Source organism: Podarcis gaigeae (genome assembly GCF_964106915.1).
Source record: "Podarcis gaigeae genome assembly, chromosome: 13".
Taxonomy (NCBI): Eukaryota; Metazoa; Chordata; class Lepidosauria; order Squamata; family Lacertidae; genus Podarcis; species Podarcis gaigeae.
Genome location: NC_139689.1, coordinates 51,283,608 through 51,296,579, shown reverse-complemented (window position 1 = coordinate 51,296,579; position 12,972 = coordinate 51,283,608). Strand labels below are relative to the sequence as shown.

Genomic DNA, 12,972 nt, shown 5'->3' with positions numbered 1-12,972 from the left:
AGTAGCTACTACTCATGATGGTTATGTAAAATGTCCAGTATCAGAGGCAAAATGGCTGGAGATCACAGAGGGCTAGGGCACTCATATCCCGCTTATGGGATTCCAATAGGAATATTGTAATCCACTGTGAGCACAGACTGCTACACTACATGGACCTTTGGACTAATCCAGCAGGGGGCTTATTATGCGCTCAGGTTTATGCCATGTCTTATCATTTGGGGCTCTAGAGAAAAAACAAGCAGGATAAACCTCCTAGTAGCACAATAAAACTATTATCACGTTTGCAAAACTAAGCAGGGTCCATAATGATTTCAAACTGGATGGGGGACTATGTATTGAGATTTCTGCATTGCAGGGGGCTGCACTAGATTACCCTTGGGGTCTGTTCCAACTCTATAATTCTATGATGCTATAAAACTGCCACCATATCATACTCCACAGACAGCACTCAGCGTTTTGGCTTAAGGGTCATCAGCCCCATTCCAGAGTGCCCCTGGTGGAGCATGGCAAACTGACTGCAGTCACTTTGAGCACCTGCTGCCCTCAAAGGAGGCCGTGTTGTAGCAGCAGACTGAAGACTTCCCCACTCTGGTCCACCCCCCAACTTGCCCAAGAGGGCAGTTCAAATTTGTGGGTGGTAGGCTATAGGGCAACCCACAAGGCCTTTTGCCCACAAGGGGGCGAGAGGGATAGCTACAACAGGCTACAACTACAGCCCACCCCATGACTGGGTAAGCAGCCACTGGTGTACTTGTGGAAAGTCTAGGTATTCTTCTCGGCCTCCACTTCCCATGACCTCCAAGGCTTGAAATCCAGTGTCCCATCAGCACAAGGGCTTCCGCTTGAGCAGAACTTCCTCCCTCCTGCCACGCTCTTCACAAATCTGCTCTGGAGGACTGGGCGAACCCCTAAAACAGATTTAGGGAGGGGGTGGGGAAGGCAAGTGGGAGAAGTCTGGCTGCACAAAAAGAAATCCTTGTGCTGGCAGGATGGTTCCTTAGCACTGTACTGGATACAACTGAAAGCCTTCCATAGCTAAGTGACTCAGAAGGGGAAGAGAATAGAGGCTAAGGCTACAACTGCGCAATAATCAGTGGCAAGGCATAATCTACCTAAAACACAGTATACATACAAATGCAACTTTACTTGCCCTATACTATAAAAAGATGAGCTTATTCCCTTCACAGGGAAAGTATATGTGGCAAAGTATATGTGGGGAGCTAAAATGAACCAAAAACCTGTGCCAGAAGAAAGCCTGAATCATTATTTGGCTAGATCTCCCTGATAGCTCAGTCAACAGAGCAGGAGACTCTTAATCTCAGAGTTGTGGGTTATTATTATTTGAATTTATATATCGCCCTATACCCAGAGGTCTCAGGGCGGTTCACAGAACAAAATCAAAATATAAAACCACAAAATATATACAGTGGTCCCTTGGTTTTCGAAAGTACTCCATTCTGGAAGACTGTTCCAAACATTCAAAAACCGAAACCTCAATAGCCGACAGCTAGGTCTCAGGATCTTGCACTCAGTGGAAGTTGCATGGCGTGTTCAACTTCCGAGGCATGTTCGAAAACTGAAGCACTTAATTCCAGGTTTACAGCATAAGAAAACCGAAATGTTCGTCAACAGAGATGTTCGAAAACCGAGGTACCACTGTAATCAGTGCAACCCAATAACTCCCCTCCCATCCCACATTCTAAAAGGGCATAGGATGTCAAAAGGGCATAGGTTCCCGTCCTCACGTTGGACAAAAGAATCCTGCAGGGGGTTGGAACAGATGAAATTTGTTTTCCATGCAACTCTACAATTCTATGAACCATAAAGATTAATTTGTTACCAGACTAAAGGGTTCGTGTGCGGTAGTATACTCACTAGCTTCAACCTGAAAAAGTGCCTTTATTCCTACGCATATGTACATTTTAATTTTTTATTTGTTTTACATTTGGACCAGATGACCCTGGGGGTCCTTTCCAACTCTAAAATTCTATACAGTCGTACCTTGGATACCGAACACCGTAGTATTCGGACATTTTGGCTCCTGAATGCCGCAAACTCGTATGTGTTCTGGTTTGCGAATGTTCTTTGGAACTGGAACGTCCAACGGGGTTTCCTACCTGCAGCCAATCAGAACCCGTGCTTTGGTTTCAGAACGTTTTGGAAGTTGAACGGACTTCCGGAATGGATTCCGTTCAACTTCCAAGGTACGACTGTACTTTGGGATTGATTTGGTTTCTACATTAGTTCCTTATAAGAGTCTGAGAAGTAAAAGGCAGAAGGCCTGCCATTTCAAGGGTTAAGGGTATAATTTACTGGAATTTAGTACAACTGTTAATACTGAATGCTATTTTTATTTCATACATGCTTCATGGAGCTTATGAGTTACAAAATTATGTAAAAACAAAAAAAAATCCCTCCAGTAGCACCTTAAAGACCAACTAAGTTAGTTCTTGGTATGAGCTTTCGTGTGCATGCACACTTCTTCAGATACCTGAAAAAATTATGTAAGTTGTTATTAATCTTATTTGCCTCTCACCATGAATACCAAGGGCAGGTTACAACTGTGTAAAAGCAATGATAAAAATCAGTTTTAAAAATTTATGATCAGAATAGGGTGGGTCTGGGGAAAAGGCAACTTGTTCCAACCTTGTAGTGGTTCACACTAACTTGCAGTAAGTATGAACTGTACACTTCCCTATATGGACTGGAACTGACCTGAATCCAGAAGCATACTGAACCAGTTGTCAGCCTTTACCCAACCTGAATTCAAACTTTTTAGGCTGCAGCTTTGATATGACAACATACAACCCCTGGAAGCCAAAAACTACCCTACATAAAAAGATTAAAAAATTGTCCAGTAGCACCTTAAGGATCAACTAAGTTTGTTCTGATGAAAGCTTATAGCCAGAACAAACTAAGTTGGTCTCTAAGGTGCTACTGGACAATTTTTTAATTTTTACTACGTCAGACCAACACAGCTACCTACCTGAAACTACCCTACATAGTGCAGTATCTTCATTTGGGAGGAGTCATCACTACATGCAGAAGCATGGCATACCACCCAGTGAAAAAAGGAATCTGAAGATATTACAGAAAGATGGGGGCTCGGGGAAGGGCAGTTGGAAGTCTGTCTAGATGATAATCAATGACAAGATGAATAAAAATAGGTTGCCTTTCTTGGAGGTGGCAAAAATCAGATGTGTTGCCAAAAGAAACAGATTTGTACCATGCATCATGAACATGCACATGATACAGAAATCCTGGGAAGGGTTGTAAGGAATTCTACATCCTCTGTCCCTAGCATGCTACTCACTGCAATTTTTTCATTTCTCCACTCCACTTCCTATAATCTATGACAAGACATGAGCCACAAGAATCCAAGTGGAGGAAAGTGGGGAAGGAAGCATGCAAAACTAATTGTTTAAGAAGTTACATAATCTATCCTGCACAGAAGTTTGATTTATCAGACAAGATTATTCTTCCCACCACCTGATTAATGTATATTTATGGCTCTATCACAGGAGACCAGGGCCCTGCGGGATTTGACAACCTTCCACAGGGCCTGCAAGATGGAGCTGTTCTGCCTGGCCTTCGGTCCGGGCCATTTGACCCCCCTCTATGGGACCCTGTAAGTTACCTCTTTGTCTCTTTATCGGCTTATGTGGGACCAACATGGATAGCTGACCCCTATGGTTGTAATTCATGGGCATTTAATTTTATCCTGATTCTAATTTTTAAGCTGTATTTTAATCGTTTGTTTTAATGTATTTGATATTTAGCCGCCCTGAGCCCGGTCTTGGCCGGGGAGGGCGTGGTATAATTTACTAACTTATTTACTTAATTATGTGCATGTGCCTACTAACAGCCATTTTTCAGAGTTCCCACTTGGCCCTTGAAAACTGCCTCCAACGTGGAGATATCCGGGTACAGATGGGCTTCTCCCATGGCCTACCACTGAGTTCACCGGGCATCTTTCATTTCCACCCAATGTTGCCCCTAAATGTACCAATGTTAATAGCTAATAGCCATTCACATTAATTTATATTTTCCTATGTCATGCCACACTTGCAGACAATAGCTTACAGTCAAAACCTCCTAAGTTATTCTGCTCACACTGAGAGAGCAACTAGATTTGAAATTTTACTTCTATTTTTTAATCACAATGAAGTTAAATTCCATCACAACTGCTGTGTTAGCTGCAAAATTTGGCCATCACTCTGACATGGGTGGCCCAACCTCCACTAAAGTCACTCCACAAAGGGCCCTACACAGAGATGGAATTTCTTCTTTACCCTGTATTATGCAAACCCTCTCTTCACGCTTGACTGACAGGCACTACAATCCTTTTTCACAGGTTTAAGTTGTGAAAGAATTGTTTCAGCTTGCTATTCACATGGGAGCACAAATGATTAGGCTGACTTATTTCAATGGATGCATGCACACTTAACATTGTTAGATTTTGGCGACAAATTGCAGCTATGCAAATCAGTTAGATCAATCTTACCACTCCTGGTATATGTACCACGATAGAGCCAAGGTTGAAAAAAACCAAGTGGCAGTTTGTTACCGTATTGCCCTGAATATAACCCTCACTTTCCCCCCCAAATTCTGACCGTGAAAAGTTAAAGTGCAGATTAAATTTGCGACCTTACAAAAATGGGCTTTTACGGTATCGTTGCTGAGACATACAGTAAAACGGAGTGACTGCGGAATTTTAAGGGTGCGGCTTATTTTTGGGTATTGTCTCTCCTCCCCCCCCCCCCGAATTTTAAAGATGCAGCTTATATTCAGGTGCGACATATTTGGGCCAACACGGTACATGCAACAAGGGCAAATTCGTATGGCCATATATTAAGATAATGGCAGCTATTGATTGCATGACATGTGGTGAATTTCTGGCCAGGAAAAGATCCTTCTGCCTTTTTTTCTCCTCTCCCCACCTTTATTCCATTATATAACTCAAGGCAGTGCACATCCGAACACTGATTAGGCTCAGACCTGCTAACTTCAGCATAGTGGGACATCATGTGTTAAATTCACTATCAAAAGATGTGGTGACAGCTTTAGAAAGGATTAAATTCATGAAGATAGGCCAATGACTCTTTAAAATGGAAGCTAAATGAAACCACCCTGTTCCAGTGCAACACACCTCTAAATATCTGGGGAGAAACCAACAAGGAGGGAGCATTGCCTTCATGCCGTTTGTGAGCTACTCAAAATGCAAGCAGCTGCTGTTATTAAAAGAATACTGAATTAGATAAAAATATAGCTCTTATGACTATAAGGGATCAGTTACTGCTAATGTGATATAGTGGTTGTCAACAGAGGTTAAGTTCAGCACGGGGTAAACATCACCTCAACAGATCACATAAAATTTCTTCTGTTGCTAGTAATAAGTGAACTCAAACATTCTTACTAAAGGCTCTTGGGCTCAATATGCATATTTTAATTCTAAACGTATGCAATCTATCAGGAATGCTTGAGGAATTAGTAATTTAAATTCAATAAAATTGAGCCTTCAAATTTCTAGCAAAAATGAACAGTAAATATTAAATTGGCAGCTGTGTGACTTGCTTTAGGTATTCCATCTTGTTTAGATGGTGTCTGCAACATATGCCTAGTATGATCAAAAGGTATCTGCAGGTATGTTTTGTCAATCTTCAAAAACATGAGACAAAGCAGGATTTTGATTCTGAATTTTATTTTTAGCAGGATGCATTACTTATGGAAGATGCCATCATTAGAAGATATGGTCCATGCTCCTCACCTGAAACAAAAGCTAGATAGTTGTTAAAGAAGCTGGATTAAAAAATATATCTGTAAGACAATACTTACCCACATGAAGGTTAGAGGAACCTTAATGAACAATGTTTGGGTTTGTTCTACTTTGTAACAAGTTATTGCTGTTATGTTTAAGGCACAATTAATTTTAGGAAGGGGTCATTATGTACTGTGGATCTAATTTTAAGCTATTAAACCAAAACAGAAATTGTCAGTATAGATGCAACTCTTATAAATAGCTCTCTGCTAAAACTAACATTGTTACTTCCCTAACTGAAGGGGGAAAAAACCAAGTATGCACATAACTCAACATTACAAACTACCTTAATTTAGGTAATATCCTAATGCTATTCCACTACCACCCCTCAAAAAACAAGCACCACCATATTAGGAACACAGAGCTGTCATCTAGGGCTGTTGGAACATTCAGTAGAATATATTTTAATAATAATAATAATAATAATAATAATAATAATAATAATAATAAACTTCTGAATAATCTGAGAAAAGAAAATTAAAATAAATAATCCTCATTTCATTAACCTGTTTCACCAGCATATAAAACTCATTTTTTAAAGTCATATGTGTATCCTATTAAGATTCACAAATATGCATCTAGCTTAATTCACCAAAAGCTTTCTTGTGCAGATTTGCTAGTGGAGACTATGGGTTGGATCTAGGCTAAGTGAATTCAACTTCGGTCCTACTGAAATCAATGGGAAAAGTTAGTCCTAACAAAGTCACATTGTTTTTGGTGGGAAGCAAGTGCAACTAAGGCTGCAATCCTAACCTGGGACTGTACCTCCATGGAAATAAATAGGACTTGCCTTTGAATACACATGGGTTAGGACTGCACTGTAATGTATTCTGGGAAATAAATCACTGGGAAATTATGCACTAAATATATATACCTAAAATATATCTACCAATATCAAACATGTCCAAGGAGTCATTTGAAATTTATAAAATGTTAAATGTCAAATCTTAACACCTATTCCCTCCACCCCCCGGACTGGTATATACAATAAGATTATCGGCAAATACTTAATCATTAAATGGTGAATAAAATTTCAAGTGACAGAAGCCCTCCTAGTCACCTGCTGGAAAGAAAAAGATAGAGATAACAGATCTAATACCTAGATCTAAACTTTAAGGGAAGTTTAAACATGGTCAAGCATTTTAATTAAGAAAAGCTAGAGAATAGAACTACCACAACAAAGTCACGCACTTCCAATGTTTGCTCTTTCTCTGAGAGGACTTCTTTTTGGCATCGCAGAAAGTCTGACAACATCCGAGTTAGCTGTTTCCTATCATCTATTTCAGCTGCCAACCTGCCATTGTAATCCGCCAGCAACATACATGCGTCATCTACCATCTTGGAAAGCTGCTCTCCTGATTCTTTGTCTAGAAAGAAAAACAATATTCATAATTCAACACATTATAAATCATCTTGGCAAGCCCTAACATTCTGCCATGAGCTACATGTCTGCCAATGGTACTACTTCCCTTACCTGTTATTCTGTCAAGCAGGGACACGTCTTGAACTTCTACAGGTAATGAGGCTATTCTCTGATGAACTGCTGCATCCCCAGAGGCTGCATTTTCTAACTCTTGCAATGCTCTTATGAGATCTGCAGTCTATGAGGGAGAAAGTATACTTTAAAACACAATCAAGTATCAACATATAATGCAACAGTACTGGAGACAAGAACCTAAAACACTGATTTTTCTTTAGACAGTGGGACCTGCATCAAAATATTGCAGTGTGGAGTGCTCCTATTGAGGGTTCCATCAAACCAGCCACTGCTTTTTCCTGGATGCTCCATGTCATTCTTATACCAAAAAGCAGGTTTTCTTTCCCAGATAGACAGCATTCTGTGGTTACTGAATATGTTTAGTCCTTATTAGGTTGGTTTTGGTGCCCACCCCCCACTTAGGCGATTTCCTTGAAACATTTTTGTGCACTACTGCAAATCTCAGGGTTCCCCCAAGTTGCAACAGCACTTACAGCCTGAGCATCGGAAACAAAGGGAACGATGATGACCTCTGTGAGAACATAACATTTAAAAACAAAATAGACTAAACGTTTCCCTACAACTGTGTGGACTCCTGCTTCTCCATTTTCCCTAGATCTACTTGTCCATGGCAATCACAATGAAGAACCTATTTTGACAATACCCAGGATTAGCAAATATTGATTTGAAAGTAAATCTTCTTCTCCTAAGAATTTCAGCCCCAAGCAACTTACTACTATTCATATTTTCAAATGTTTTAAGAAACTGTATTATTCACAAGATGGATACTATCTAAACTACCGCAAAGACTTCATACATTATTTATCATGCTTTTTGCTGAAAGGTTAAAAACATTTTGCCCTATAAATTTATAACAAGGTAGTGTGACGAAACGTTCTCCCTGCCCCTCATATCCATACTCATTTCTGTACAATGCACATATTATATGGGCTATATTGCAACAATATCCATCTATGCAGCAAAGCTCTATACAAGGCAGTTATTCAATACCAGCAATGATATTGGAGGAAAGCTTCATACTGAAGGAGCAAAGATTATTACTAGCCACTTCTACCCAGACTGTCACCATAGCAGGAAAATGTGCCCACATGCAGTCCCTTTCAGGACACATTTCTAAATCTACCACCCAAATGGGTAGGATCAGCCTGTCAATCACCTGCTATCATAATGTCTGTTGGCTGACACCTGTCAACATGGAAAGAAGGATACTGTAACTGCCAATCAGAGGTCACAGGGAGCCCCCTTTAAGTTGAGCATTTCTCCCTCTGGAGGGGAGGCAACTTGGATTCAAAGTCCTTCTCGTAGCACTGGTTGTTGTTTTTTTGCTACACAGGTCAAAATGGGAACTGTACCAGACATAATTAGGCTCAGGGGCTGGAGATTCCACACACCTGCTTTACAAAAACCAAATCAAATGTTTGGAGATAGTAAATCCAACACTTGGAAGCAACACTCCAGCTACGTTTTCACTTTCACAGATTATTTCTACCTGTGGAGGGTCACATGGAGAACTTTGCGTCGAGCAATTATTGTCTTCCACATTTATCTGTTCATACGGGCGTTTTCTTGGGTTTTTATCGCCATCTAGAAATTAGAGAGAATAAAATTAGAGACATAAAAAATCTGCTGGAAAGATATGTGAACCAGAAAAAGTAAAGTTGTATGAGCTGAAATTTACTTACACAAAGCCTGCCTAAGCTGTTCCAATACATCGTTTTCATAAACAGATCTTTCTTCCCAAATCGACAGAACGCGACCCAGGTGCTTCTTACAACTCTCATCAGTCTCGCTGTGGTAGGGGGGAAAAACAAATACAGCACTAATACATGGCAAGGTAAGGCAGAGTTAACAGATACTGGAATTCAAACCAAACCATGTATGAAATTTCAAGTCACCACATCCCAATAGAATGTTGGGGTAGTTAAACAGCTGAATGTTCAGCTAGGTAAACAGAATTCATCTCCCAATTTACTAAGATACAACAATCCTGCTTCAACTAGCTCACTAAAACCTGTAAAGAGCATGATAAGACCAACCACTCTGTGGCTTTCGGGGGGGGGGGGGTATTCTCATAAAGGTAGAGAGAGAGAGAAAAAGTATCTCCAAAAAACTTTTCTACTAAGTAACACTTCACAAGAAATTGAAAGCATCATACCTTCCTGATACACAGAACTGAACAGTTCCTTGATTAGTTGTTACCAATCTAAATATTTGTGGCCATGATACTAGATCTGTGTAAACGAAGTTTAAATTGAAATCCCCATATTAATGTATTCTTTTGATTTATTTGGAAATAGTTGTAAGACAATCTTACTCAGCTATGAGTGATTGCCAAAGAAGTAGTAACAGCTAAAGCATTCCTATTTCCTACATGAATTATAAACCTATAACCTGTCAATACAACAAAGATTTTTTAATATTCAATTCATACATGCTCCATTTATGCAGAGTTACATTCAAGTTTGTTACAACTACTGCTCAACACAAAAGATTCACCATGACATCTCATTCCTATAAGCCAATGGTGACACTAACGGAGACTAATTTGTGAGCCTTGTCATCAAAATTCATTTCAATATTCTAATTAACTGACTATGTATGTTACTATGTATGTTAACATACTATGTATGATATTGTTAGCAGGCTTTGCAAACCATTTTTCTACTACTGCTTTTTTGTATGGAAAAAAATCCACTTTTAGAAATGCTATCTTTCATTGCCTTGATTAGAAACATAATGAATGAATAAAACACATATTGAAGAAGTGGACAACTGGAGCTAAATAAACAGTAATACTCAAATCTAAAGTCAATTAACTTTTTTCAGGTTATTATCGCAACAAAGTACATCTGTTATTCATGCGACTTTTGAGGTATGCTAAAAATCAGCAAACAGTTTTCAGTAGTTTCATCCCCTCAAAAAATCTAATAAAAGGGTAGTGTACGGTATTGAGTTGCTGTGATAAATATTCCCAAATATTCCAATAAAAATAATTTCCATGGGGTTGGGGAAGAGAACAATTGTACCTGGAAACATGTTTGAAGGCCTCAACTATGACTGGTGCGAAGTCTTTTGTAAATTCAGGTCCTTTTCTTTTGCTGTTCTGAATTACATCATTGGCCAGATACAAGAATGTAAGCTTCCTGTTTGGTTTTGCTGAAAAAAGAAAAGGAAGGGCGGGGGAGAGGGATGTTATAACAATACTGAAGCAAACGACAATAAGGATTTCCCAATGTTAGTATCAGTGATGTGGGGTGGATTTTCCCCTTAGTGCTTTATTTTTCTTATACGTTTGTAAGTTCATTAACTATGAATGGATACCAATTGCAAATATAGCATTAGACGAGCTTGGCAGTTTCAACTGCTTTAGCTTAATTTATTAAATACAGGGGAAATAAGCATGGTAAATTAGATCACCCTGTAAAGGTATGAGAAAGTTTTCTAAAGCAAACTGAAAATTTTGTAATATGTTTTATCCTAATTTGCGTAGGAAAATATTTCAATTCATTAATTTCCAGAAACTTCACATCATTGATTCATAATTATAACCCTAATTCCATATAAAACATGAACTTCTGCACAGCTACCCTCTGAGCTTTATAAGTAAGCAAAGATTTAAAAACAGGTACCCAAATAAGGATCCTAATCCAACACGATAGCCTTGGGCACACACTGTGTTGACTTCCTTGACTTACCCATAGATAAAATAAATAAATTAACCTACCCCTAGTACCTTTAACAAGTGTTACATGTGGCACTAAGGTTAGTTTTTTTCTTAATGTACTCATGTGGAATATTTAAAAGCTTATTACTGACCAATACAATTGTATTTATTTGAGATATTTATCCATCTATCATCTGTGTGTTTTATTTTTACAGCACCCAATGAGGACAAACAGCTCTCTCATTGGAGGTAGTTCCGCAGCCGAAATGCTACTACAAGAACGATTACACATGCCCCATGTCCCAGCCAACATACACCATGTGCACGGTAGGGGTAAAAGTGAACACAGTGTGTTTGTGATTCGAATTGTCAGAGGCTCCGGGGGTGTCCCTTCCTTAGGAACTGATGTGCAGATTAACTCTCTTAAGGTGTATCAGAAACCTCAGTTTCTGTGTGAGAAATAGTGTAAGGCCATATTTTTCTCTGCACTTTGTGCTGAGCTTCAAAATGCACGAACAACCAGTATTCCAACTGCCAACATAATCCTGGCTACCACATTTTGCAGCAATTAAAGTTTCGGAAACACCATTAAAATCAGCCCCAAATACAGCATATTACAGTAATCTTATAGTGCAACATCAATCAAGAGCAGTTGTACACCTCCACTCAGTCTGGCTGGCTTTCCAGCCCCGAGTGACTCCATTTTATCTGAAATATGTTCCATCTTGTTCACCTTCACCCAGTACCAACAACTTTCATAGGCCTGTTCAAAAGTTCCACAAACTCCTAGAGATTTCTACATGGGAAAGAGAAGTTTAGGTACATGTAAATGGCTTGAAGTTGACAGCACAGCCAAACCATCAGATGACCTCCAGCAGTTTATTATAGATCAGGGGTGAGGAACCCTTTGGCTCCATACATACCTACATAATTTTATTTGTATGTTGCCCTTCCATGTTCACAGTGCTTTACAATGTGAAAAAATACGTAATTACAAACATAACAAAAGTAGTCATAAACAATAAAAAAAATCAGAAAGTACACAACCAAACAGAACAATTTCCTTGTAAATACTAAGAACTAAAATAAAGATCTTAAAAAATTAATAATAAAAACAATAACCACTGCACCCTATAATACCTCAGCCCAAGAGTCTGTTCAGAAACCTCAGCTTTTGTAGCTGGAGTCAGTCCAGCCACTGCCCTCTCAGGCCAGGTGGAAAAATGCCTGCAATGCAGGGAGCATGTCTTCCAGAACTCACAGTCACAATAACATGCCATTATGACTTCACATGATTGGTTGCTGAGTTTTCCTGCCTGTCAACATCACTTGTGTGGGGTCCCAAAGCAGCTGGCTGTCATGCAAGGGGAGTTGTCAGCTTTACACTTTGCAAGGCATCCCACACTTCTTTAAACTCCTTCCCCCATGAAAAAAGACGGGGGAGGGACCTGGTTTCCCCCCAATTTTTCCGTTTTTTTCCAGGTCTTCCCATCTCTAGTCAAGCTCCTCATGCCTGCCTGATATAGATGATATAGATGATTGTGCCACCTAAACTCAGATTTATACTATGGCTGATGATACTGAAAGCTACCAAGAGTTCTAGAAAATACATCTGGCTTGGACTCATCCAAATCATTCCCTAACATATGTATCCATCCTGAAACCAGGTTGGAATCCAGATAATCTGTATCCTCTTTAGAAAAAACCTGAAAAAGCTACCTTATTCTCCAGTAATTTACTCAAAAGGGGAAAGGTTAGAGACTGGACTATAATTAACCCTGATCACTAGGTCTAAGCTTTAGACTATGGTGGGGAATATTTTTGACTCCCACTGGTCAACTTTGACAGGTGGGAGGGGCAACTCACCTGTCAAATTCCCTTGCCCTTTGTGAGTTTCCCTGCACTACTTCTTTCCATCCTCAATATCAGAGGTGAAAGGGGGAAGTGAGGGGACACAAACTCCTTTGCAAGTCTCCTATGCTTTGCCTTTAC

The 12,972-nt window shown here is 39.6% G+C and overlaps 2 protein-coding genes across 4 annotated transcripts in view; one reads left to right on the top strand and one right to left on the bottom strand.

Moving 5' to 3' along the window:
* The window catches only part of COBL (cordon-bleu WH2 repeat protein), a 1,088,462-nt gene that overhangs the window by 823,678 nt on the left and 251,812 nt on the right, over positions 1-12,972 (top strand). The gene's annotated exons all lie outside the window — the stretch shown is intronic.
* RPRD1A (regulation of nuclear pre-mRNA domain containing 1A) overlaps positions 1-12,972 on the bottom strand; it is a 39,033-nt gene that overhangs the window by 16,439 nt on the left and 9,622 nt on the right. The window contains exons 2-7 of one of the 3 annotated variants that reach the window (XM_083709820.1): positions 10,343-10,472; positions 8,999-9,105; positions 8,806-8,900; positions 7,293-7,419; positions 7,010-7,185; positions 5,685-5,779 (exon numbers count right to left, since the gene is read on the bottom strand). In XM_083709820.1, coding sequence (XP_083565946.1) covers positions 5,741-5,779; positions 7,010-7,185; positions 7,293-7,419; positions 8,806-8,900; positions 8,999-9,105; positions 10,343-10,472 — 674 coding nt within the window. In that variant the 3' untranslated portion in view covers positions 5,685-5,740. Of the gene's footprint in view, positions 1-5,684; positions 5,780-7,009; positions 7,186-7,292; positions 7,420-8,805; positions 8,901-8,998; positions 9,106-10,342; positions 10,473-12,972 lie in introns of those variants that run through there. The other 2 variants (XM_083709821.1, XM_083709819.1) reach the window with 2 other exon arrangements.